Here is a 27,835-nt window from a genome sequence, read left to right as displayed (position 1 = left end):
ACTGGTTGCAATCAAAAGCCAACTGTCTGTGAAAAAACTAATATTAAAGATTTTGCAGCTGATTTCTAATTAGGAAAGAGAAGCATATAAAAAGATTTAAACCAGTGTACTTAGGCTTCAGAACTGAAGTTCAATTTGTGTTAGGAAACAAAGATCTCCATGCATGCTGATGCTGTTAGAAGGAAAGACACATCTTTAAATCAAATGTCCCAAATAGGAGGCTGTATTTTTCATCTCAAATGGTTTCAAAGGTTTCCACTAGGAAACTACAACCAGAATTCCTTCCCAAAATTGCTAGTGATAGAAGACTGTGAGGTCTCTGCTTTTGACCATGAAATGTTTCTTAAAGGATCAGCAAGGCTTTAAAGAAGAGGTATACTTGGTAGTACCTGTCCCACAGGTAGAGCCTGTGCCTCCCTCGGTAGCAGAATTTCATGTTCCATTAGTGGCCTTAGGATTCCAACTGATTCAGCTGAGCAGATAGAAAGCATCAGCGTCAAATCTACTGCCAAGGCAAAAGCTAAAAGTATCATTACTGTCGGAAATGATCAACCCTAAAGGGAAGCACAGATGACACTAGTATATTTACCATATGAACTTTATTCGATCAAATGGTCTAATTTTCCTTACTCCACTTGCACTTATTCTGAATTCCCTATTTGCAGTTATTCTCAGTCATAAGTGGAAAATCATAAATTGGCATCTCTAATCAGGCAAAGTTGTGTATGTATGAGCATCAGAAAGAAATAAAATATAGTATTTTTATCCCTCTTGAAATGTTAGAAGAGGCTCTATAGACTGTTCTGGTCATGGTTCATCTGTTACATGATGCAGTGAAGGACCAGTATTAATTTTCCAGCTTTTCATGAGCTTCCAACATGCAGAAGATGCATTAAATAATAAGATCAGAGCCCACATGCTTAAATTGAATATAAGATTAAGAAAGGATTAGGAAACTGTTCTTTTGACTCCCACATTTGCAACAAAGCCCCACTGTAACCAAAGGATTGCTTTGTGTGTAATTAGATTAAATATACAGGCTTCCCCTTCAATAGACTCTCTTATAAGATGCGTTAACACTGGCAAGAAGGTACAATCTGAGGTTACAAAAAAAGTCATCTTGGAGGTTTGCTTTTAGTTTGTTTTTCTTCCTACTGTAGAACAACAGTTCAGTCATTATGAATGAAACTTGAATATCCAGACTCTTCTACCTCTTCCCTTCAGTAAGAACCAAACTGCTTATTTAAATAAGAAGGCCATAACCCATTTGAAGACAAGACCTGAACAGAAAAAATTTATATTACTATCTACTTTTCTCTTTTAAAAAACACACTTTAAAAGTGATTAAATGTACTTTGATGTTTCTGCAGTTAAAACTCTTGCGGCCATGAAAACTGTTCTCGTATTCCTTCCTGCTCCTTGTGTAGAGCTGTCCCTTGATTATCCAGTTCTCCAGGACACATTTGTGAGAACAGTACCTGAACTTACTATTCCACATTCACATATTTATGCCTACAACAGACTGATTTTTTTTCTTGTTCACTAACTGTGAACAGTTTTTATGATTTTATGGGGCATAAACACTTAATCTTTCTCACTTCCAAACTTCTTCAAGATTGTGATCAACAGAGTATTCACTGTGTAAATCCTTGTTCTCATTAAGTTATCATTCTTGTTGTCTGATAGAAAAATAATCATTTCACAGTCAGTAAAATCCTAAACAGTGTTGACAAAGTCATGGTTGTTTGATGACTACAACACAGGCACCAGCTCTTCCAATATTTAGGGAAGCCATCTGCAGAAAAAAAGATACAAATTAACTGAACAGGAAAAGCCATGTAAGAGATTGCCAAAATGCTGTGTCAACATTATTCTAAAATGGTCAAAACTAATGGGAGTATAAACTGCTAAAAATAAATACAACCCACCATATCCTAGTATTGTGGTTTTAAAGTTACTTACTCATATCTGACATCTTTCACTTGAAAGTATGAGAACACAAAAAAGAAGAAGTGATTTTAGAGCTGTTATCAATTTTGTGAACTGTTGATATGCAAAGGGTTTCTATAATCTGTAGATGGTAGCTGATGCTTCCACTTTAGTCTCTGAGGCAAGGTCAAGGCTACTAATACCAAAATTGTATGGTTCCAGTATTCCTAAACAGGTTCAAGCATCCGTTAGAATAAGTTTGGCAGCTTTAGAGAATATTCAAGACACCACAATGATTAATAACTTTAGGAGACTGGATCTTGCTGAAACTAACACAGTAGAGTCAGCTTATATGGTATGTAATAATAACAGTAATGATAATATACTGTAATTAATGGTACTGTACATATCAAAGCAGAGGTGTTACATGTTTCCTAACTGTCTGTCCAAGTACGGTTATTTATGTTTTTTCATGTGGACTGGTGGATTTAGGAAAAGAATTTTTCCAAACTGATTTCTTATTTCCTACAGAATGTCATAAAAATGCTCTCTTGTCATTTAATTAATAGTAGATAAAAAAGATGTGTTTCTGCATAAACTTTACCTCATGTATGTCTACATTTACGCTTAACAACAGCGTAAATCATAAAAAGAAATGGGCATTTACAATCATAAAAAGAAATGGGCATTTTTTATTATAATACATCTGGTCTATTTTAAATGTTTATTTTAGGATAAGATTGTGCTTTTGAAGTATGTACTTTTCTTCACTAACTTTAAATGGAACTTAGGGTGACTAATTCAAATGTAAACATCTACACTGGTGGAACAAGTTTTTTTCAGAAAGTCTTAAAACAGAATTAATAACAGAAAGTGTTGAAATAATCCTTTGTTTCTTTTTTAAGGCTTTGTTATTAATCCAAATTTTTCCAAGCACAGCTGTGACATAATAAAGTACATTTCTTCAACAATCAAATCACCAGTCCCCATCTTCTTCCATTACACCACTGTTTCTATTATACCTGTTAATTCTTATATGGTTCAACATTAGGAACATACATACAGTTCAACATTTCAAAATATCCATCAAACAGAAGAAAATGGAAATGAAGAATGAAATGAAAACCTGTCTCTCTACATAAAATAAACAAATTTTCATATGAAGGATGGTGGTTGGTTACGAATTAAAATTCCAGATCCATTTTGATACTTTTTATAACATTTCTTCTGCATGAAGAAAGATGAAAAAAATGAATTTGCTATAGAAATTTATCAGAACAAGAATTTTGTCTGAAAGGTAACAAGATAATATTTCTAATGACTGCTTATTCTGTCTTTTTCCAATTTCTTAGGATCTAATTCCCTTTTCCATCTTTAGAGGAAACTCCTGACATAATAGTTGATAAAATACTAGGACTACTTTTACAGTTATGGCAATCTCAGATACTATACTTTTTTTCAGAAAAGTAATGTTTTTATGGACAACTATCAAAATATGTCACAGACAAAAAAAAATACAGACTTTATGATTACCTGTGTCCATTCATTAGTTTGAGGGTCATATGCTTCCATAGTGTTCAGGTATGTTTGACCATCATAGCCACCCACTGCATATAATTTGTCACCAAGGAGACAGACACCAACAGCATCTCGAGGCATACTCAGTGGAGCCACCATCGTCCACGTATCAGTCTTTGGATCATACCTGAGGAAAGAGAAAGGAAATTGAATGTCCAGGGATAAGATAAGTGTCAATCATTATGATCTTCACTTGAAATTTAGTCCTTTTTTTCTGGGGAAAAAAAAAAATCCTTTAGCATCTTATGCAAAATATTCCTCCTAACAGCAAAAAGAAAACATACAGATTTTTTGTGTTCCCAATTAAAACCTCTAAATGTTGATTAGGAACTTTTGCTCAGCTAACACTTTGGAATAAACTAAGGTATTTGTGGAGTGAGGTGTCAAAAAAAAGAGATTTGAGAAGGATATAAGAGCAATATCTGGATGTATCTATATTTCTATGTATATATTTTAAATAGGATATTTCTTCTAGCATATTAAAAATATTCGTTCTAAAATTATATTACACTATTTTTTAATTTCTAAAATTATACTATACAATGTTCACAGCCAAAAAACCTCCTTAAGAATTCAGGGCATATGTTTAACTGCATTAGAGTTAGATTCTCCTCCTGATATTTGCCCAAGTGAAGAGAGTAGTACCGTTTTTAAGACATTAATCACCTTAGAATTTTTAAGGGCAAAATTCCTTTTGTATAACGATAGCAATTTAAAAATTAAACATTTAACCTAAGCGGTTAATTTAGATATTCATTAACAATGTAAAAATTAGTTAATTTCAGAAGCCATTCCATTGTATCTATTTTAGACATCTGTAAAATAGAATCAAATCACTTTTTGATAGTGCCTCTCAGGTTGTTACTAAGGATGTCTGGAGTATGAGGTTAAACTAGATACCTCATTTTCAGATGACAAATATTACTGAAATAGAATACTGTATCACAGTATGATAGAATTAATTTCATCTGTCCTTAAGCATCTCTACTATGTAGTAGAATCACTTGAAAATCAGAGGAAAAAAGAAACATTTTAAGAGTACAGATGCTTTGACTGTCTTTAGTCATTTGCTTAAGTGGAAGGTGGATCAAACTTTGGGCATGATAATTTCTCTAAAATTATTATAAAGAAACTCTATGACGGTTAAAAATCTTATTTATTTTCAAGTCCTCTAACTACTGCATTGTTATATAAAAGTAGGCATCAAACCACTTTCTCCTACACCTTTAGGAGACAGTATTAGCTATAAGTTCATTTGGGGGGGGGAGTCAATTTCTTTCAACATATTTTCTTGCAGTCTAAATTTTATTAACTAGAAGTTGATAATCCCACAGAAAGTTGTATATACATATGCTTTACAAAAAGGAAAATTCTAGGCTTTTACTACAAAGGTTGACTATAAAAGCATCTGTAACTATTTCAGTCATTGATATTTTCAATAAGCAACTGGCAGGAATATTATTAGAAGTCCCACATTATATTTGAACAATGGAAATTTTTGAACCTTCTTAATACAGATACTACAACAGTGATGCTACAGTGCTTTCTGTGTAATTGCCTTTTGGTTCATAAATATGACCTTCAAATTGGACAGTAACAGAATTGTCTTTAACCTTGATTAAATTGTTCTTGAAAGCTAAATACATTTTGGGAAAATATTCTACTCATCTTCTGGCTTTATTGGGACTTCTCAGAAAATAAAATGATAAAATGTTGTGTTCAACTTTTTATGTCTGAAATACCATTAAATTGATCGTTTTGTTCATTTTCCTTTCTTTTTTAATGTTATTAACTTTATTTATTCAAATTCTTTCATTTTGCTATTTTTCCTTAAGAAGTTTTGAGTTAAATATCTGTATATGTGATAAATGTCTTTTAAAACTTGAGAGGAAAATACTTTAAAACAATGCTTGAATATGTGGAAGTGGAATGTACAAACCTTAATTTTGAATGTTTTTTTCCAAAGACTGTGTGACTTTTTCAACAACAGGATCGTATGTCTCTAGCTGAAAGAGTTTCACAACCAGTGAAATGCACCAGCGTGCATTGTATCTTCACCTGCCTAAAGGCAATAAATTTTAATATGCTCTTTGATACTACTTTTGAATTACAAGGGCAAAGGTGAGGAGCTGAAAAAGCAGGGACACTGAATACAGTTGACATCTTTGGAGTTTTTTTTTTCCCAATAAACAGGTAAGCAAGGGCTAAACAGAATTCTTATAACTTGATTGTGTCAACAAAATAGAACTGCACAAGAACTTGTTTTTTGTAATTGCCATGAAAATGTCTGAGATTTCTTATATCCTTTCTTCTGCTAAAAACAACTGTACATTTCATCTTTGTAATAACTAGGTATGCCCTAGAGTGAGAAGGGTTATGATAACAGTTCCTGAATGTGGAAAGAAATCAATTTGAAATCAAGGTGAGACGAAGGGGAAAAACTATAGATCACCTGCTTATGTTTTTAATAGCTGTCAAGTTTGGAGTAACATTTTGAAAAGAAACCTACTTTATAAAATTTGCCAAAAAATCTCCAAAATTTTATAATTCTTAAATAGGAACTACTTATTTTATCTTTAAAAAAGAATACAACATTGTAGTTTCCCAGCTTGTGAAGAGCAGCTAAAAATAACTATTATTGTGTTTTAGAATGCTTGAATCCATAGGAAATCTTTTACAATTGCATCAACCTTAGAAGAGTTCAAACTGGGAGTCCTAATTACTATTGAACAGGATTTTAGAAGTAGCGTTTAAAAAACACATATCTGCTCTCACTAGATTTATGTAATCTCAAAAGTAAATTTTAAAACATTATGTCTGGTTTGACAGTCTTCCAGGAGAAAACTGGTATTTGAATAAAGCACATCCTATCAGACTGTATCAGAATGACAAAATGACTGAAGCACAGACCTATTTCTGAAGAAGATTGATGCCCTAGATATTTACAGAAAGTAAAACTTTCAGAGAGATATAAAATAACTTACTATTATAGACCTCATTATCACTAGTCTTTGGTTTCCTAGGTTATTGAGATGCTTTTATTTTTTGAAGATGATGCATTATTTTTGAATGTAAAAATAGACACATTAAATCACATCCTAGACACCTTATAAACTTATCAATCACAGGGAGGGCCATGAGAGTTGTTTCATGCTTTAGTGGAGTCTACTGGTTAATTTACATCCACTCTAAGGCAAGCTAATAGCCTTACAAGTTCTGATTTGTTAGTCTCAACTTTTAGTCTGGAAGCTAACTGCCCGTGAAGTACATTGTCCACATTTTTTGCTATCAGTGCAAAATTACGTAGACAAGGAACATTGTATAATGTCAGTCAGATACCAGTACATAAAATAGTTTAAGGATATGTGGTTTAGTTCGTTGTTATAATCCCCCCTGAGAAAGACAAATGTGGTTTGACTTCAACACCAGAAGGGTTTTCTTCTCAGAGACTGAAAAATGAAAGAAAAGTTCCCTTAGTACCAATAAGCAGAAGTAGTTGGAAAGATTTCATACTTATTAATATTGTCACTAGTAGTCTTAATATAAATTTATTTCATTGAAAATTCTGGTTATAAATAGAAGTCCACGAGGATAGGCCCTGTAAGCACAGGCATCATGGGATTTCTCTGATAAACTTTCTGTCTGTTGGAGACGAGAAGTAAAGTATTTGGCAGTCTGTGGTCTTTGCTTACATATGGTGGAGATGGGAATGAGTCTAAGACTGAGCAAAATCATATGGGTAACATAAGGAGTAAGTTTTAACGTATAATTTTTGGATTACATATTGGGTAACTGCTAAATACCAGCCAGATTCAGCAGAAGCAATAACTGACATTTAATTAAAGTTTAACCCCTTCAGAAAATAAATAAATAGATAAATCTCTCCCATCTCCTATCTTTACTTGTATGTTAAGATAAACCAATTACTCAAACATATGTACTTTAACCTTTGCAACCTGTACATATTCAGAGAGTGTATTTTTCCTTATTCTATTTTAAAGCATACAGAAACAGAAAAAAGTCAAACCTTCATGAAACGTTTGAAGAGTACTTTCAAGTTGAATGCTATAGTCACCCCACCTGTGCCCTACTGCCCTACTAAATATTCTTGAATTTGCAGAATATCCACTTGCAGAATATCCAATGTGTAAGGCTTATATCAACACGTCAGGAAGTGGCAGTGTTGCCAAAGGAAACAATGTCATGTACGGTAAATATCCATCACTTAAGCAGTTCTATATTTCTTCTTTGCTCAGCTATGGTTTTAGAGTTACAAAATACTTCTAAACACAATTTGATGTTATAAAATTATTTTAAGGCTGAATTTTTGTCTCTGCAAAGTTTAGTTTATGACTCTGCAATGCGTAATACCATGCCTTAAAAACAAAGATTTCTTAAATGAGATGTGAAAAGAGTGGAGTTTTATGTCCATGGTAATATATGATAGTACTGTGAAAAAATGGGAAAGAAAATAACCTTCAAAGAAATTGTCTTCTACAAACCTCTATGGAATTTTTCAAGTAAATAATAAGTTGGCATTTCTTGGGGTAAAAATATCTGTTTAATTTTACCATCATTTAGCTAAGAAAATGATGCTACTGGACATTATTTTTTATTCAAAAATGCACGTATAATTGGATACCTCTCTACATAGTCCAGCAGTCTGGAACAATGGTTAGAAGCAGGAGCATCATGGCCTCCAACTGCATAAAGAAAGCCATCACATGTAGCCACTCCTACACCTCCTCTTCTCTTACACATAGGAGCACACATATTCCATTTATTTGTGTGAGGATCATAATATTCCATTGAACTCAAACACGAACTTCCATCCCGACCTCCAACTGAATATAACCTAAGAAAGTCCACACAAATAAAAATGTTAATAAAACAATAGCTGAGAACTGTAGAAATCAAAACAAGGAGCATCTGAGGTTTTTATCTGACATCAGCAAACAAGAAAAATTTAAAAATATAATTTCTCAAAATCATACAAATTTCATATAGTCAGCAAACATAGATGATTTTAATATTATTACCAAATTCGCACACTACTTAGTGCTTTGCCCACCTGAATAGAAAGGAAGATATTTTCTTTCTGGTAGTGGATATTTTCATTTTTTGATTACAGCATATACTGCCAAGAGTGCCATAAGTGACATGCAGATTTGTCTCTGACTTATAGATTTATAAATCATGTAAGCAGGGTTGCTGCCTAACTGCTCATCATCTGTGAGGTGGAAGTGAAAGTGCTAATTTATAATTGGTAATCCAGACAAACAAGAAATATGCAATCCATTTATTATGGTTTCTCTGTGTTTTTATCGTGCATCAAAGTAGCAGGAATTAGTCTGACAACTGTTGTCCTGTATTTTAATATTTTATCTTGTATAATTCTTTAATACTGAATAGATTCACAAAGTTCTAATTCTCCCTTCTTGCAAAAAAAAAAAAAAAAAAAAAGAAAGAAACTAAAAAAAAAGGTCTGCATAAGCTCTCTATGCTACAGTACAAACCATATGGAAAACTATAGTCAGTGTTTGATCTAGTATTCAGCCTATTCCACATAGAAAACTGCCAATAGGAGGCTCATGTCCAGAATGAATTTTACACTTACAATACAGTAGAGATCAAATATCCAGTGCATTGCAGAAAAGAATATCGCATTATGTTTTAAACACAGAGTTTTAAAAAGTGTTACCTCTGTTTCAGGGATCTTGGTTACACTGAAGAAAAGTCTTGCCTATACTAACATTAACATGTCTACTCAACAAGTAAGAAAATTATATCCCCAGGCACTGAATGTTGATTTTCTTCATCAGAATTTATTATGAGGATTGAGTTCTGTAGGGAAGTCATGGAAAACTTCTGAAAATATTTTAAATTCTAAATGCAAAAATGTGGTTTAACAAAAAATATGTTGTGTTTGTAACTACCAGCAGGCAAGAAACTTGTTTCCTTCCTCCCTTTATAATGGTTCCGAAGAGGAAACAGTTCTGATTGTTCTTTTCCACTACCACCGTGCTGCATTCTTTTCTTATATGAATCCTTTTGTAGTCTAATGCCTTTTCCACAGTGCCCGGAGATTAACTAATAGAAACACAGGCTATTTTAAAGTCCAACCACTGAGCAATTTAGGATGCAAAAGCTGTCTGTGTGAAGCAATTATTCATTTGGAAGCTTTTACTGTTCTAAGTGCTCCATGAATTCAGAGGTACTTAAATGTGCATTTACCATTACGTTTCATTGGCGTGGATGCTGATGAATAAGGAAATACCATACTACTACTAATGTCACTGAAGCCATAGAACATTTTGGTACTACCTGACTAACATACTTGTGCTCTGACAGAAGTAGCCAGGAGAATCCATACTCCTGTATAACAGATGTTAAAGTAAATACACTTTTTTGCAACTATTTCTGTGGATCCAGTCCTAAAACATTTACCTTTCTATGTGATTATCAGGTATCTACAGGTGGGATCCAATTCGAGATTAAGACACCTACATGTAAGTGTTAATCTGTGAGTGTCTACAGTGTCTAAATTGCTGTTACGCTTAGGGTAGTCAGCCGAGCCTGAAGAAAAATTTAGCTCACCAGCAACAACCATACTTTTTTTCTTCAGCAGAGAATAAGAACTGCAGAACAGCACTAAAAAAATTTAAACATGTGATCCAAATACATTTACATTAATAAAAATGTAAATATAAGAATTTACATGTAGGTGCCTGTAAGGATGTTATCTTTATTTTCAAAGATGGGACTTGGTTCAGCTTCCTACAGTGATCAAATGTTATTTGTGATATCTAGGGTACGGTGACATTCCCTGCAGACTGGCAGATATGACAAAGAGTACACAGGAGAAACATGCATGATTGCTGGAGGTCAAGTAGGCTATCCTGAGGCAATTCAAATGACAGTAGGCAATTACATGTAGATAAGTGAATTGATCCCTAAAAATGAAGACCATAGTGATTGGGACAACCTAGTTTTTGTTAAAATGCTCTATGCTATTCAGAACAAACAAAATTAATTTCCAAAATCAGATTTTGGAAATTTTAGGGTTTGATTGTGTTTATATCTTAGCAAGGAATAGTTCATAAGACTATCAATAAAATTTTGTTTCACAAAGGTCTTTTGACCTTTCAGGCAAATAAAAGTTGGAAATTGAGTAATTGTTTTAAAGCTCTGGTTGTGGCTGAGCCTGAACACCTCAGTCAGGAATTGCTTCCACTCTTTAGCCAAGTTTCCTAATCTATGGTCACAAAGGCCCAAAATGACTGCAGAACAACTCTGCAACCAGTGCTGAATATTCAAGATACTGTACAGATAACTGAAACTTTTGCAATACTTATATCCAAAGATATTTAGTAGTCTTACTTCCTTCTTAATGCTCAGAGTCCTATTTTATTAGATGACTTAGAATGAATCTATTTTTGCAGCTTAAGGTAAAATTTTCTATAGGGAAAAGTATAATGTATTTCTCTAAAAAGCCTGAAAACCTGGCACTACTGAGATCAGATATCAGTCCTGCAACTTCAAGGGCTACTCTTATGCCTCTTAACTATATTCAGTTCTATTACTTCAGTTACCAGGTACCACCTCTGCTCTGGAAGATTTGTTGAAAATACTTATAAGTAGACTTTCATTTTCATGTGCAAGTACTTTCAGAATTCAGAGATGAAAGATAATCCAGTGAGTCTGGATTTAGCAAATTCAAGTTCCTCAAATTTTGCTTTGTTTGTTAATTTCACATTGTTAATTCAAAATATTATCCTAGTAATCTTACCTTACCTTACCTACTATTTCAAATAACATCAAATACATAGCTCATTTTTTATTATTTCTCCCAGATTATTGGTATCTGTAGACTTCTTGTAGATGTCATATGTCTTAGTAGCTTTTGAGTACCTACAGTATTGTAAGACTTTTAGTTTCAAGATTAAAAAGAAAGCTTGAGAAATAAGCATAATCATGGTCACATAATAGTCATACCTTCATTCGTTTTTGTGTTGGGAATATTGTATTAACTGAATTGCACCTCCTTGTGTATCCCATCAAAACCATTGGGATTTCTATTATAATTATCTCTGTTTAGAGGGGAAGATCGACAATGAAAAAAAAAGCATCCACTACTGAGTACTTTTATCTCCACTGATCACAGTGAAAGTTTTGCCTGTGGAGTTATAGATTTCTATTCCCCAATGGTCTATATTTCAGCTTACTCAGACACTGTGCATAGATATGAATTTAGAGCAAACTCAGTCTCCTCTGGGCTGGAAATTTGTCTTTTCAGGTTTTGGTTACTTCTTCTTGTATTAAGATGGATAGAGATTCCTAAATATTTGTGTGTATATATATGTGTATAAAATGGCTAGAAAATGCAGTAGAGGTTTCAAAGTAGGAGACATTAGGAGAAATCATGACTGGCTGGATCAAAAGCATTTATCTCAGTGCTATCATTACAAAGCTTTGATAACTAACCAGAAAAGCCATTTTTAAATTCAGTTTGACAAGCCAACCTCAAAAGGCCAGACTGCCTTTGATGTGAGGTAGTATGGCTTGTGAAAACAGTTGAATCATGCTTTTGCTGCATTTCTTAACGAGGTTTTGCCTTTCAAAATTCTTTCACTGTGAATATCAAAGACCATATCCAGTCTTTTGCTTAGGCCCCTTTGTACCCTTTTCTGCCCTTTCAGTGTGCCTGAAAGAGCAACAGAGAATTACTCTGCCACAAAGGATATCTGCCTGGTAGAAATGAAGGGGAGGTAAGTATTTTCATCAGTGCTGGACTTCTGTATTGCTCAATCAGTCCATACCTGATCTAGGAATCAGACTATAGGAGAGGAAAGATATCTATCCATGCTGCCTTGGTTATGCCAATGAACAGTAGTTCACTGGCAAAAGTTGAAAAAATGATTTTCTGAATGGAAAGCATTAATGAATTCTTATTTTTGTGTGTAAATTTTGAATGGTATTTCATGTATTTGGTGCAGTAATGCAGTAGTGGAGTAAATTAAGAATACATACAGTTTGACCCCCCCAAAAAAATGTACAAATAAAAGGTCATAGAGTAAGTGCCTGCAATTAAAGAAATAGTAACTACTGATAGAACATATTGAGAGAAAAAAACACTTTGCATGGATAATATAATTACAGCAAAGTTCTACTTCCTACACTAGAAAGTATAGTTTCCTAATAGAAAGAACCTGTTTCAAGCAAATTTAGTTCTAATCGCAGTTATATGGACTGCAGCATCTCCACAAGACTAGTGATTGAAAGCAGATTTCACCAGTTAAAAATATTCTTGACTGTATCAGGCTATAAGATAGTTAAGGCAAAATAGTCTTGTAAATTAATAATTTACTACAGCATGAGTTTAAGGCCGTTTATTTACTCTCTTATTTATTAAAAAAAATACAGTGAATCTGTCATTAAATAAGAAATTGTTATTGAATTCACAGAATTACTTTGTGCTAGACTGAGCTAATGTGTTTATGATATTCATCTTCTTTGTGAGTTTCATAATTTTACACCATACAGCTCTTCCATTTTGTTCTGTCTAAGTGCCCATTTATCGCATGATTTTGACTAAAATATTAAAAAATGTCTACACCTTTTTGTAGTTTCTACAGTTAAGGAAGAATATTTTCAACATGTCCCTTTTTCCCTATAGTGAGAGGCAGAATAATTGCCTTTCTGAGAAAAGAGTTTGATCAAAAGCAGAAGTTAATAAACAGCACATTTATAAAACATCAGCAGTGTCAAAACTGTCATAAAAGAACCTGAAATAACTTCTACAAGATTTAAATTAAGGTATAAATTTGTTTATAGGTCAAAGTATATTTAGAGTAAAATACAGTAAGAACAGAGACAAGATTTAAAAAGTTTCTAAGAAAAAATTATAAGGCTGGTAGCTTGTGAGTTAGTCTTTGAAATATATTTGTCATTCTTCCCATTGCAAAAGGTTTTTGTAAAATTAGTTACATTTACAAAATACCTAATAAGTAATTAATATAATCCTAAGTCAGATTTTGTTTTACTCTCTAGTTGGGTAGATAATGTAAGATCTGTTATGGAAACAGACATGTGAAAGCATGAATTTTTTGACAAGGAAAAGCACTGCTGTATTTCAGTATCAGGCAAAATATTAATGTCATTCATAAAATATTGATCTAAAAGTATTTGTTTGCAGCGAGAACATTGTGGGCAGAAAGCAGGCAGTATGAAACGTATTTTCTTTCTTTACATGGCTGTAATTATGTATGCCAAGTATAGTATTTTTCTTAGTTCAAATGGATTAGTAAAAGAATAACTGAATCATCAATAAGGCACAAGAGCAAAGAAACCCTCAAGCAAAAACAGCCATAAAAAACCTGCTCTGATAGGAAATATAATTGTTTCAGTCATACTTTCTTATCCTGTAAGCTTGACATGAAATTTTGAAGTGTTACTTCAGCTTTAAAATCACAATTACAGCATATTAATACTTCATTTATTTAATAATATTAATCCAGTTTTTACTGAAGTATGAAAATTATCAGTGCATTGCAATTATATGGCTAACTTGGAAAAAAGTCTTAGTCTGTGACCTTCACAACGAACAAATCCTTCTCAATTCAATGAATTCAACCAATAATGAAAGATTCAGCTGAAGTTGGTCTACTGAGTCAAAAGACATTTCATTTTACCCCAATATTAGTTATTAAGAAATTAATCAAGTTTCAAATTAGAAAAATAGAAATTTTAGTTAAGAGTGGAGATGGCATGGTATTCTATTCGGCTGAGTATAGCAGATATTTGGTAGCTGCAATAAGGACCCATAAAGATGTTTAGTTGAGTATCAAATTAGATATTTAGCTTTCTTTAATTTCAGTAAGATTTAGATGTTTAAATATCGTTCCAGATTTACACATATATGGAAATAAGAAAGTATGTGTATACATATATACATGAATACATGTGTGTATACATGTGTGCATATAGTTCAAGTAAATGCCTACATTTGGTCAGGGGAGCATCTCTAGATTTCTCCGACTGCACTGAACAAGGGCTCCCTTCAGGTCCCAGCATATAAGCACTAAGTAGTCTTTGACACAGGCTGGGATTCTCATACTTCATCTCCCGCTAAAAATAATTAAAAGCCAGACTTTCAGAATAATCCAGACTGTGGGATGCTAATATCTTTTGCAGTTTTGACTAGGAGAGATAAGACAGTGATTGCTGAATGTTTTTAAGAGTCTGTGTTTTATTGTGGAAGCTGCACAATTTAAAAATTGGCTATGAATCTTTCTAGGCATTATCCACACTGCCTCCCACTGTCTAGATTGGTACATATGTTACTTTTAAAAGCTTAAGTTAGATGGACTGACCTGATTGCCTTTTCCTGTCAGGTACTAGGACTTTAGTAAGTTAACTCACCCTGTCTGCTTGGTGTGAAGTACCCTTACATGACCAAATTAGTGCATACCATACTATGTTATGTTCATTACCTATGTAGAATTGTTGTTCATTACAAAATCTACTGAAAAAAAAAGAACTATATAGTAAAGACAAAATGTTTCTTATTACAGAAACTGAATGGCAGACCTTACAGCAAATGACAGTCACACTATCTGTGTACCTGCTAGCTAGTCCAAAAATCTTATTTGTGTGGGTGATGGATGAAGAGAAGTGCATGGTGGGGTTTACACACTGAAAGATGTAGATGTGCAGTAAACATGCAAAATAGAAATGTGGCCTAAGCATCTGGGAGCCTGACCATAGCATACTGTCCTGGTTTCGGCTGGGATAGGGTTAAATTTCTTCCTAGTGCTGTGTTTTGGATTTAGTATGAGGAGAATGTTGATAACACACTGATGTTTTCAGTTGTTGCTAAGTGCCCTCCTAGTCCAAGGACAGCTCCCGTGCCTACTGACTGAGCTAGGTACACAAGATGGGAGGGAACATAATCAGGACAGCCAGCCCAGCTGGCCAATGGGGTATTCCATACCATGTGACGTCATGCTCAGTATATGAAGGGTAGGCGTGATCCAGGAAGTGCCGATCGCTACTTGGTTATCGGTCAGCGCGGGTGGTGAGCAATTGCATTGTGCATCACTCATTTTGTATATTCTATCATTATTTATTATCATTATTCTCCCTTTTCTGTTCTATTAAACTGTCTTTATCTCAACCCACGAGTTTTTCTCACTCTTACCCTTCCGATTCTCTCCCCGTCCCACTGGGGGGGCGGGGGGAGTGAGTGAGCGGCTGCGTGGTATTTGGCTGCCTGCCAGGTTAAACCACGACACATACCAAGAGAAAACAGGCTCATCAAGTTCCCACCCTGCAACATAGCAATGTCTTTAGCATCTGCCATGTTTCCTAACAATCACTTGGGTTCTAAAGAGCAATACATCCTAGCTGTATATGCATCTGCCTTGGGCTGTAGAAAAAATATTGGTTTTGCTGTAAAGTTTAATGATTTTTCATTGTCCTCTTCTAGGAATCACATATAAATACCTAAATTGTATCTGTTCTGGCCCTTTTTAAGGCTAGCCTAGCCACATAAAAAGAAGTAAGCCGGTCCAGAGACTCCTATTTTACAGGCTGGATGTAAAATACCAAGTTAAATCTTGCTTGAAAAAGAGAGAATATGATGCACATTGAATTGAATTGCACATTCACTGAGCTGCATGGGACCTACCATGTTGTAGGAAATATGAATTTGTGTGCAAAAGTACAAAAGATCAGACCAGGGCACTGAATTAGTAATAAGCCTTAATGATTCTGTTAAGAGAAAATGCCACAGGTAGTTTATTATATGATGCATGAAAGACAAAGAAGCAGAACTCCTGGAGGAGGTTGTAATCAGCCACGCAATCAAGTTTTGTAGGTGGTTATATGAATGTAATACATTGCTAATTCTCTTGTGCCAACCTGAACTGCTATTAAGAACTTTGCGGAATTATTAACCTATGCTTCTCCGAGGTCAGTACACAGTGAATATATTCCTGTGAGTGACTAACTTCAAGACAATTTTGAGAACCTTTCCTGTGCACACACTAATTTGGTTTGAATTTTGCTATTTTCTTGAAAAGGAAGGTTCAGCAAGCTAAATGTTCTGACGTTCACTTTGTAATAATGCATAATAGTCATAAGGGACATATTAAACTAAAGCAACTGCTATTTACCACAGGCACAATATTGATCTAAATAACACAAGTTTCATTCCAGCTTTGTTTCATTAAATGACCTAAAAACAAAATATTCCCCTGCATATATGCCAATGTTTGTATTGGACAGTTCTCTGTGTTTCCCATTCAAAATGAAAAAGAGAATAGCTGGAAAAATACTGCTAAGAATGCTAAGACAATTTATGGAAATCCATTACTAAATGAATCCAGCTACTGCAAAACTAGTGGAACTGAATGAATGAATGTAACTGAATATAAATAAATAAAAACCATTTTTTAAAAAATAAAGCTAGGTGTTATTAAAGCCTCTCCACCTAACAAATTAAATTGAAAACATAATGAATTTACATGGGTGTGAAGGGACAAAATAGAAAATATATATATGCATATGTATTTTTTTAAAAAATCATGAGTATGTTCTATTTCTATGAATGCTTAAGTAGAATTAATAGAATGTGGAAATCATTCTCAATTCTGTCTGCTACAATCAAGCAACAGACAAAATCTGACATTGCCAATTGATAATAAATAATTTCATAAAGGACACAACCACAAAATCACATTTTTATGATGGACTATCTTTCAATAAAAATATGAAAAGGGAATACATTCAAATATCAGTGACTAAGATAAACAGGTAAAGGAAGGAAACATAATTGATGGAGAAAGATGAGGCTTTCCAAACAACTCAATGTTAAAGATGTTGGATTGGATTAAGAGGATCTATGTTTAGGGTTTTGTTCCTATAAAAGAAAATATCTCTGGGTCAGTTTAAGCATCTTGCCCTTAGTATTTGTATTGCATTTTCCTGCTTAAAAAAATCATCACTCATAATTTTGTCATCTTTCTTGAGATTATAAATTGTGACTCATGTCCTCAAGAGTCTTTGAACATTTGGTTACTTCCTTTGGTACGAAACTTATGAAACAAGAACCACAGATAGAGCTTTGGCACCAACCTCCTGAAAGCTCAAATGTTTTAAAAATGTTCAACTTAGGTTTTTTTCAAAACTGCTATAAAAAAAGGTGAACCATGGCCAGAGCTGGTCGTTTGCCCCAGGATAGACTTGCTGCTTGGGTACTTGAAGCCCATCCCCGTTCTTCATCTTCCATCTTTACCTAATTTAAACAACTTCCTTACTGGTTTCTAATTATCCTTTCTTTTCCAAACTCAATTTAGACAACATTTGACAGGAAACCTGATCTCCTAACTCAACACAAAGATGTCCACTATGTGGCAATTATTTCATGATTAAGTGTGCAAAAGTCAATATTGCAATTGTACTGGCTGTGAGTGCCCGGATGTTGGCAGCGGGGGCTGCAGAGCGGCCTCTGTGAGGAGAGGCCGGGGCTGCCCCGTGCCGGACACAGCTGGTTCCAGCCGACTCCAACCCACCCCCTGCAGGGCACGGCTGAGCCCCTCAGACAAGATGGTGGCGCCTTGGGGAAAACATGTTTAAGAAAGGGAAAAAAATGCCACACAGACAGAGTGAGGAGGGGAAAAAAAGAGTGAGAAACAGCAGAGGGAACACCAAAGTCAGAGGAGGAGGAGGTACTCCATGGCACCAGAGAGATATCTGCACTGCAGCCTGTGGAAGACACCAGGCTGGAGCAGCAGGATATTTCTGAAGGACTGCAGCCAGTGGAGAGCCCATGATGGAGCAAGGGAAATGTGTGAGGAGGAAGGAGCAGCTGATAGGAGCAGTTATGGACTGACTGCAACTCTCATTCCCCATCCCCCTGCACCACTCGGGGTGGGGGTAGAGGAATTGGGAACGAAAGACATAAGTTGAGCCTGGGAAAGGGGGGAAGAAAGGTGGTGTTTTAAAATTTGTCTTTGTTTCTCACTACCCGAAATCTATTTTTATTAGCAATAAATTACAATAATTTTCCCCAAGTCGAGTCTGTTTTGCCTGTGACTGTAGTTCGTAAGTGATCTTGCTGTTTTTATCTCTACCCATAAGCAATCTCATCCTATTTCCCCCCGTCTAATGAAGGAGAATGAGTGAGCAGCTGGGTGGGCATTTGACTGTTAGCCAAGGCTACCCCACCATAGTAATGCATAAGTAACTCCCAATTCACAGCATCCCTTTTGTCCTTCTCTCATTGTACAGTGCCTAAACACAGGCATAGGCTGTAAAAACAATTGTAACAGAAATACTAATATTAATGATAATAATAAAAAATACATTGCTGCTTCTCTGCTGAAAGAATCAGATACAAGTCAGATAGATATTGATAGGGAATAATATTCTCCTGCAGCATTTCTCATTGCTCTTTTACTTTTCTTCAGAGAAAACAAATACTTATAAAACCCTTTTTTCTCAAATAAAAGAAAAGTAGAAGATGATTTTTAAAGGCACTTAAAATAGTTCTATTTTTAAAAGTTAAGATTAGACAATTCCTTGCTTTTCATCATCTATCATAGATCAATAATAGAGTGTGACATTTGATATAAACAGCAAGAGCAGATGGAAATATCAAGTTCACTAAAGCACATCTTTGAGGATGTGGCAATCAATAAAGGGCAGAACTCCCTTCTCCTTGGTTCTGCAAGATGTTACCATGTGAATGAACTTCTTCCCAGTGCGTGCTGAAGTCGTATCTGTAGATCATATTAACAGCTGAGTACTTTTCCCTTTTGTAACACAGATTTATTTTTATCTGTTAAAGAGAACAAAAGTAAAGGGCCAATCTTTTTGCCCTGAAAGCTACAGTTACATGAAAATAATGTTGATAATTTCCAACATACAAGTAAAAATTCAGGAATATTTTTTGTAATGTAATTTTTATGGCCATATAATAGGAAAATCTAGAAAATTTTCAGATGTGGTTGTGTCCCACAATTATTTGAAATAACATAAATCTGTATGATACAGAGAGTGACTTTTAGGTATATATTCCAGAGGAAAGTGCGTAAACTTAATTTCACTTTTACTTACAGTTTCCCCATTTAGAATAAAATTTGTTCTGAAATTAAATTACATGAATAAAAGTTAGTGTAAATGTTCAGTGTTCTTAGGGAATGCATGCTTCACGTATTAGACACTTGTAATAGAAAGCTAATAAATAGCTACCGTAGTCTTGGAGGCAACTACATTTTAAGTTATTGAAAAGATTAGTATTTATTGGATTGAAACTGTCAACTAGATTTTTTTTCTTCTTGATTTTAAAAATTAAGAAATGAAGACACAATCTTGAAACAGTAGTGACAACTTTAAAAAGTTTCTGGAAAAGATAAATTTTTTTTGGTACTTTTTGTTCCTTGGTGCTTCTAACTTACACTGTAGAAGAGTACTATGTCTTCAGCATTATCTCCTGTAAACTTTAGAATAGTAGTCTTACATAGCATATATTGCATGCTAGTTACATGTTACTTATGTCAGCCCCTCAAAAAACAATTCAAATAAATCATCCCAACTTCTGACCTTTCCCGTTATCTGCATGTAAAAAGCACCATCCTTTCCTGATTTTTTTAAACTTCTAAGTTAGTGTAAGTCTTCATTTCACATTTAATGTTTAACACCTACATCTATTGCTGATGTGGGAGACTTCATACACTCTTTCTCTTCCAGTCTGTGCAACAGGGTTGTTAACAGTAACAAGGCAGAAAAGATAATGCTGTTTCCAGATTAAGAGGAACTACTGACCTTGTTTCATCCTATGAAACTCTACAGTCATGGCAAGTCCTACTGTAGTTACCAATGTATGTTAAAAAATGATAAAGGCATCAAGTTAAAAAAAAAAAAAAATACTAAGATTAACACCCTCCAGACTTCCATTACTCTTTAACTATAAGAAAGGTATGAGGATGAAGGAGATGGAATCTCCAAAGCCTCAATACAGATCATTACTGCTACACAGCACCAATTGTTGACTTGGGAAAACAAAGGCATGTTACTGAAAAGGAAAACTCTCGGACTCTAATCTTTGATGTTGCATGAAAACAGCTAATATTACCCTTTCTATGAACTAATAAACCTGCATTTAGAACCAGATGAGAGTTTTGTGAACACCCTCTTGTTTTCTCCCTATCATTTTTCTTCTATCTCTATTTTCCCATCTGAATTTTATCTGTTTGTATCCATCTGTTCCTTTGCCAGCTGGAATACTTCCATGGCTTTTCTTTGGTGTGACAGGCATTCATGATAATCATGGTACCCCCTATTCAAACTTTGCACTTTCAGTTAAACTTTCTTCAACATGCATGACCAGAAATTAATGCAAATAGCATAAATATTACCACAATGAATAAAACTTTATGTATTCCTCAGCTGCATTTCCTTTTTTCACAGATTTCTTCTACTGTTTTTTCTGTACTAACAGGGTACAGAGGTTTTTTTCCCTCTTCTGCCACTTTTCTACCACCAGTTTTCTTCAAACACAAGACTTGTTCATTCACATATATACTGGTAAATATCCCATTTGCGTTGCTGCTTAGCATCATCCAAATACTTCTGTAGTGTAGTCCAACATGTCCCATATGATAATGTTCCCTTTGGTGTCACTTTGAATGGTCTGATAATTTAACTAGCATGCTCCTGCTGTTACACTCCTTTATCCCAAGGCTGATCTTTAAATAATTCCAACAGTGAGTTTGTGATGTTCTAGTTGTCACTCACAGTTCTTTTCTTCTTAAAATCCCTGTACTATTCATCTTTTTTCCATCTTAAGTAATTATTTCCTGTGTAACATCAGATAAGCTGCTTTACTGAAATTCTGGTAGAATAAACCTGCTGTGTGTGTGTCTTTTATCTAGAAAGCCATCTATCCCTTTTATTATTTGTTCTAGTTGCACCTTAGGTTTAGGAAGCCGCTTAAAAAAAGGAATATTATTTGTGTTCCCAATTGAAGGATAGCAACTACCGTATCCTATTACTGTGGGGAGTCTGAGGGTAACAAGCAGGTGACATTCAAGCTTAGAGACAAAGATGTTCCATTAAGCCCTCATGGGTGAAACAGTATTGCGACCTCAAAATGTAATAATGCAACCTGATTATACCAAAGAACTGTGTTAACTGGACTAAGTTTTTTAAAAAAAAGTACTTCAGGTATTTATTTTTCTGAATTTCTGACAAATTTAGAACATTTTATAACTTCAATAGTTAAAAGTTCTTCAGATATTTGTTTTTCTGAATTTCTGACAAATTCAACAGGATTTTATAACTTCAATAATTAAAAGTTTTTTCAGACTGGATTATGATGCACATCTTGACACAATCCTTTTCAGGTTTTAGGAAAGATTTTGATATAATATAGCATTTTCATTTTAAATTTAAAAATGTATTTCAGTGAAATAACACTCATTTCTGTGTGCCTTGGTTTGCCAAATTCAGATAGTATCCTTCTCCATTTGTTTGAGCAGGAAAATAATTGATAATTGACTTACACAGGCTATGCAAGTGAGCTTCAAAAACATAGGTAAGCATAAAAAGGTTCAATACATTAAGAACTAATAAGAAGTTACTTACAAATCAATCATCTCAGGGCCTAAGGTGATCTCCTTAAAATCTAAAAATTTTTATTTTTTATTTCCACCATAAGCTTAAAGAAAATACAATTTTCATCCAATTTTATGTCAAAATGTATCATTTTGTTCTGCTTAAAATGGCTTTAACTGGAAAACCAATGAAGCAGACCATGGAGGTATGGAAGATCACAAACAGAATAGTTTCCAGCATTAAAACACAAAAGAAGAGACTGTATTTTTTCAAGTATTTAAGAAGCTTACATTTGAGATCTTCTGCATACAGTATCCCTTTAATGTGAAGTGCCCAAAGCAGTGTGGGAGATACACACATAGAGTAGTTTCTAACGGTCTCACTTCAAAGATAGTCTAACCCTGCTGCATTTTATTTATTTACTTATTTAATTCAGTGCAGAAGAAAAGAAACATAAGGAATAACCGGGAAAAGAATCCTCAGAACTTCCATACTAAAATAGCTTCTCCTTTGTTAAATGTTAAAGCCAATATCTTGTTTCTCATTGAGACATTCATTTCCAATATCCCTAGAATTTCTTTAAAAAAAATAAAATCCATAAATGTTTGCCTATTTCAAAGCAAAAAGCTCAGATGAGGAATGCAGCATATGTCAGTTGTGTGTAACAGCAGTGTAGTAAGAATAGCACCAGAGAGTTGAAAGGTTTGGTCCTTACATATGTTTTCAAGTTTCAGTTCTTGGCATATGGGATGTTTTTTAAAGATGGTTATTCAGATTTAAAAAAAAATAAAAATCAGTATTATATTTGCTATTTGCTTCAGTGAGACCATTGCTTTTCAGTTTTCAGTGGTGTTCATTCCACCTTTCTGAGGCACAGATAACATCTCTTTTCATTTAAAAGTGTTCTATGTAAGTAATGCAAAATTCAGTTGAGCATTTATTAACTGAGAAGCATTAAATACATGCTCAGCTGTGCAGAAGAAACATACCTGGAACATATATATATAATCATATGCAGCTTTTCATAATTTTAGATCTATATTTTCAGGGTTATTTGTCTAGATTTTGTCTCTGCTGGTTTGCTGCATGGCTCATACACTATTGAAACCAGATTCTTTTAGAGTAACAGGGTTGTTAAAGCAACTTTGTCTATTTGATCTACTCTGGAACATTTCAATGCCACTGTGGCTTAGTAAGAGAAAGCAATGACAATTAAACTTCAGTGGTTTCAGATGATTTCACAACATAAAACTAAATCCTAATGTCATGGATGAGAAGTAGATTATCTGAGTATATGATACCATGAATTAAATAATATAATATTAATAATTAATGCATCCAATAAAGCCTATTTAATCCAGAGTTACTCTGCAAATAGGACACAACGATAATATGACAAACTCATAAAATTAGTTAACACTTTTAAAGCCGGTAGTTTTAATTAATTGGAGAATCAATTAAAAAAAAAATCTGCATATTGTCATAATGATGGGAATATGGGTACTCTGTCAGGCCTCCTGCTGCTGCTACAGAAAGGTACACAATCTCCTATAGGTCTTGTAACATAGTTTTTTTGTGGGCTAACTTAAGCTCCTTGTTTGACTTTTATATTCAGTCACTCTTACACTCAGTGGAAAGAGTCTGACAATTCCAGAAATCAATTCAGCCTACTTATCTCAAGCCTGTATCTTAGGTGTGATAAGCACAACATGATAAAAAGGATTTTTGAGAGTTTATCCAACTGTATAATCAAGACTGAATGATTTGCAACTGGAAGAAATGGGGTGGGCAAAATTTAGTGGGTTGTTGAATTACGTAATAGCATAGTCTACCATGAAAACCCAATAATCTTAATAAGTCCTTTTTTCCCCTATATACTTTTTATCCTAAGTTTTGTTAACTATTTTTTTAATGTCCTCAACATTTACTTTCTTATTCCATCCCACATCTGCAGCTGCTTCTCATCCTTTCATCCTTGCAGTTCAGTAGCAATAAAGTATGAGGAAAATAATATTCCAGAAATTTGCCTTACTCCGTTGCTCCCACCATGCCCAAAGGATTCTTTACCGACTGTCCTCATTTGTCTACAGGGGGATTAATCTTCCCCCTTAAGATATCAAAAGCATAGGAGTCAGAATCTGAGACAGAGTTCCCAGGTTTCATATATAGTTACTTAGGGCACTTACAGAGCACAATTCCTGCTGTCCTAACATAAATGTCTAAAATAAGTAAGACAAATGATATCCTAAAAGTACATATTTCTTCCATTGACTATAAGGTGAGCTTAGGATGATTGGCTCAGTTGCAGATGTCTATACAAAAATATCTGAAGTTAAGTGTGATGAATTCCTCTCTCACGTCTAAATTATCACAGTTCACACCATATTCTTTTTAGCCACATAGCTAAAAGCAAGTACTTTAAAAGTTATAAGCAACAAGTAATACATGATATCACATTACTGTAAAATGAGTTTTAATAAGTGCCACATTAAAATTTTAAAAACTGAAAGTTATAAAAGAGAAACTTAGAATCTGAACACAATTAGAATTACAGGTTTAATGCAGTCCGATTGGTTTGACAAGAATTAAATTTCTGTTTATTTCCTGTGTGAATGTAGTTGTCTTCAGACAAAGAAGGTTTCATTGGTCAATGTTTGGCTGAAGCAAGGTACAAAATGCATATAGAACAAATCTTATCACTGAGTACATGACTATATTAGACAGATAAACTCAGTTGATTAACTAGAACTGACATATACAACATATAAAATTCAGATGAGTCAACTGACAATTTGTCCGGAATTGGTTTATACCATACACACTGAAATTTCAGGTCTATATTCTTAAGCATTTGATATAAATATTAAAAAAAAAAAAATAGAAAAAATATATAAATTACTTATTTCAAATAAATGTAAGGGCTATGAGATACAGGAGGGTGTGCACAACTGTCTACATTTATTTTAAAAGACACCTTCTATTAAAATATGCCAAAAGTTACTTACTGCTGTGTGTCACAGTTATTCATCTCTCTAAGAAATGTGTTTCAGCCGTATAAGAATACCCTACTCACTTGCCATTTAATGCTGCTACTCCAACAGTGCTTCTGGCAATTGACATACTTGCCACAAATGTCCATTGCTGACTTTGAGGGTCCCACCTCTCAACTGTATTCAAATAACTCCAACCATCATGTCCTCCCACTGCATAAATAGGCCCTTCAAGCACTGTAACTCCTAAAATGGAGGAGAGAGCAAGAGAAGATAAAAGTATGCTTCATCAATAGTAAAAAAAAAAAAAAAGTTTTCCAAAACACAGCTAACAAATGAACTTGCATTTTCAAAGTGAAGAAGGAAACACCAATTTGAGATTTGATTAATTAGGGATTAACAAACAGGAATAAAATTAATGCCACTCCACATGGCTTTATGAAAAATAGGTCTTGTCAAACAAACCCAATTTCATCCTTGAGAAGATTGTTTGCTTCATGGAATAACCTGTCAATTATGTGACAGTCTTAGACTTCTGTATACTGTTTAACTTAGTATCTCCTAACATTCTGATCATGAATTAGCTCTTTAGAATATCAGTAAAGCACATGATAAATAAATTATGGACGGGATACCTGACAGATCTCAAATTATTGTCAACCTAAGGGGGATTTCATTGAATGGAATTGCTTCTACCAGGGTTCCACAGGGAAGGGAAAGAAGTCTGATGTTTTCAGCATTTTTGTCAATTATGTAGAAGAAAATATACAATTTTTCAGTAGCGGGAAGTGGCGGACTGGCACAGGATCAGAAAACATATTCAAAGGCTCAAGGAAGTAACTCACAGCGAGAAACTTAAGCTGCTTCATCAATTTACCTTATCAAAAAAAAGAAATAACGAAAGAATAGGTACCTTCATAGGAAAATAATGTTGGATATTTAAGGATTCTCTTATCTAGTGAAGAAAAGTAAAACAAAATGTAAAGCATGGAAGTTAAAGTAGGGAAAACTTAAATAAGAAACAAATTTTTAACTCTGAGGGTTTTTAATCACCCATTCAAAGGAACTGATGAATTCTCTATCTCACAGTATCTTCAGTTAAGCTTAGAAGGCTCTGGAAGATAAGTTATAGCTAAGCATCATTTGTTACAATACGGTGAGCTCAGTAATTCCATTCTATGAATCCATGATCCCAAATGAGCATCGTTCTGAAAATCTCAAGCTAAATCCAACCCTATTCCTAAGTCAATGTCTTTTTTTTTCCACTCCATTTCACATGATTTGAACTCATCCAAAAGTCAGAAAACATTAGATCATTGAAGTTTCAGAGAATGTGTTTATTTTTTTCTTGCAGAAAAGTCTATCTTTCATTTAAAACAATGTAAAGTTTCCACTTTCTGTGTAGAACTGTTTTGTTCTATTTCAGAAAAATCATTCATTCAAAGCTTAATTTGACATTAAAAACTATATTTATCAATGTTTGAACAAGTCTCATCTCAGTGTTCACAGAAAATGTTCCTGTACTTTGGATGTTGGGTTTGGGTTTTTTTAAAACTTAAAAAAAGGATTTAAAATCCCTACTAACCTATACTGAAATTTTCCTTCTTATAAAGTCTGAGTCTTGTCTTTTTCTGTAGAACCTTCTGTGAACTCATTCTCCAATTTCTTCTGGTATGAAGAGTCTTGCTTATAAATGCTTTTTATTCAGTCACAAGTTTCAGCTAAAATTTTTCCAGAATATTAAATTGAACTCATGATTCGTATAGCTCAATATCATATCTCAGAAAGCAACCATGTGGGAAGATGCATTAGTGTTCACATAGAAAATCAGGAGATAATATGCTGTAGTTGTGGGGGCTTTTTTTTTGTTGTTGTTGTTTTTTTGGTTTTTTTTTACCCTAATATCTAATAGCTATAAATATTCTTAAATCCTGAACAAACAGGTTTACATTGTCAGAAAAGTATTTGTTATACTTTATTATAACAACACTATACTTTTTAGCTTTTCATGTATATAGTCTTCACTCAAAGAAACGTTAAATAGAAAATCAAATTCTAAAAAATTATTCATATTCAAAGAAAGTTTAGGTGTGTGAATGTTTCTATACACACACATGCAGATATAATCAGTGTCTAGATAAACACACAAACTCTCTCTCACCTTCACACATAAGCAGAGTTGTACTATTAAGCAGTGAATTTCACAGTGAAACTATGATGCATGTCAAAACACATATCCTCAGTTTTGAAATTTCCACTTCCTCAAATAGCTTATTTGCTCTTTCATTAGGACATAAAGAGTTGTCCTCAATTTACTCTTTTTATCTCATTCACTATTTCATACTTTTTGTCATGTCTTTTTATATTTAGGTTTTATTCTCGTTTTTTTTCCCTGCTGTAAATTAAGCCATCCCAATTATTTCTGTCATTTTTTGTAGACAATTTGTTTTCCTCTTAATCAAAATACTGTTCTTCCTGCATTTTCATGGATTTTTAGCCTTTTTTTTTTAATGACAACAAAACCCGATAAGCTCATTGCATTAATGTAACGGATTTTCTCTCCGCATTTCCTGTCGTACTTTTTTATCTGGGCTTTATACAGAAAATAGTCTTCAGTGACTTCTCTTTATAGAGAACTTTACTGCGTTTATACAATGCATATAGAACCCTGTGAGATGTACAATTCCTTCAGATTTTTTCTCCAATGTTTTTTACTTTGC

General features: G+C 33.9%; 1 protein-coding gene across 2 annotated transcripts in view; it reads right to left on the bottom strand.

Moving 5' to 3' along the window:
* Positions 1–1,735: 1,735 nt before the first annotated feature.
* KLHL1 (kelch like family member 1) overlaps positions 1,736–27,835 on the bottom strand; it is a 266,732-nt gene continuing 240,632 nt past the window's right edge. For both annotated transcript variants that reach the window (XM_075139137.1, XM_075139138.1), the window contains 4 exons: positions 25,199–25,361; positions 8,150–8,362; positions 3,463–3,634; positions 1,736–1,795 (listed from right to left, as the gene is read on the bottom strand). In XM_075139137.1, the coding sequence (XP_074995238.1) occupies positions 1,736–1,795; positions 3,463–3,634; positions 8,150–8,362; positions 25,199–25,361 (608 nt within the window). The remainder of the gene's footprint in view (positions 1,796–3,462; positions 3,635–8,149; positions 8,363–25,198; positions 25,362–27,835) is intronic.

The sequence above is a fragment of the Calonectris borealis genome, chromosome 1 (assembly GCF_964195595.1).
Source record: "Calonectris borealis chromosome 1, bCalBor7.hap1.2, whole genome shotgun sequence".
Taxonomy (NCBI): Eukaryota; Metazoa; Chordata; class Aves; order Procellariiformes; family Procellariidae; genus Calonectris; species Calonectris borealis.
Note: the sequence above shows the minus strand (reverse complement) of the source record. Positions and strands in the feature narration are given on the sequence as shown.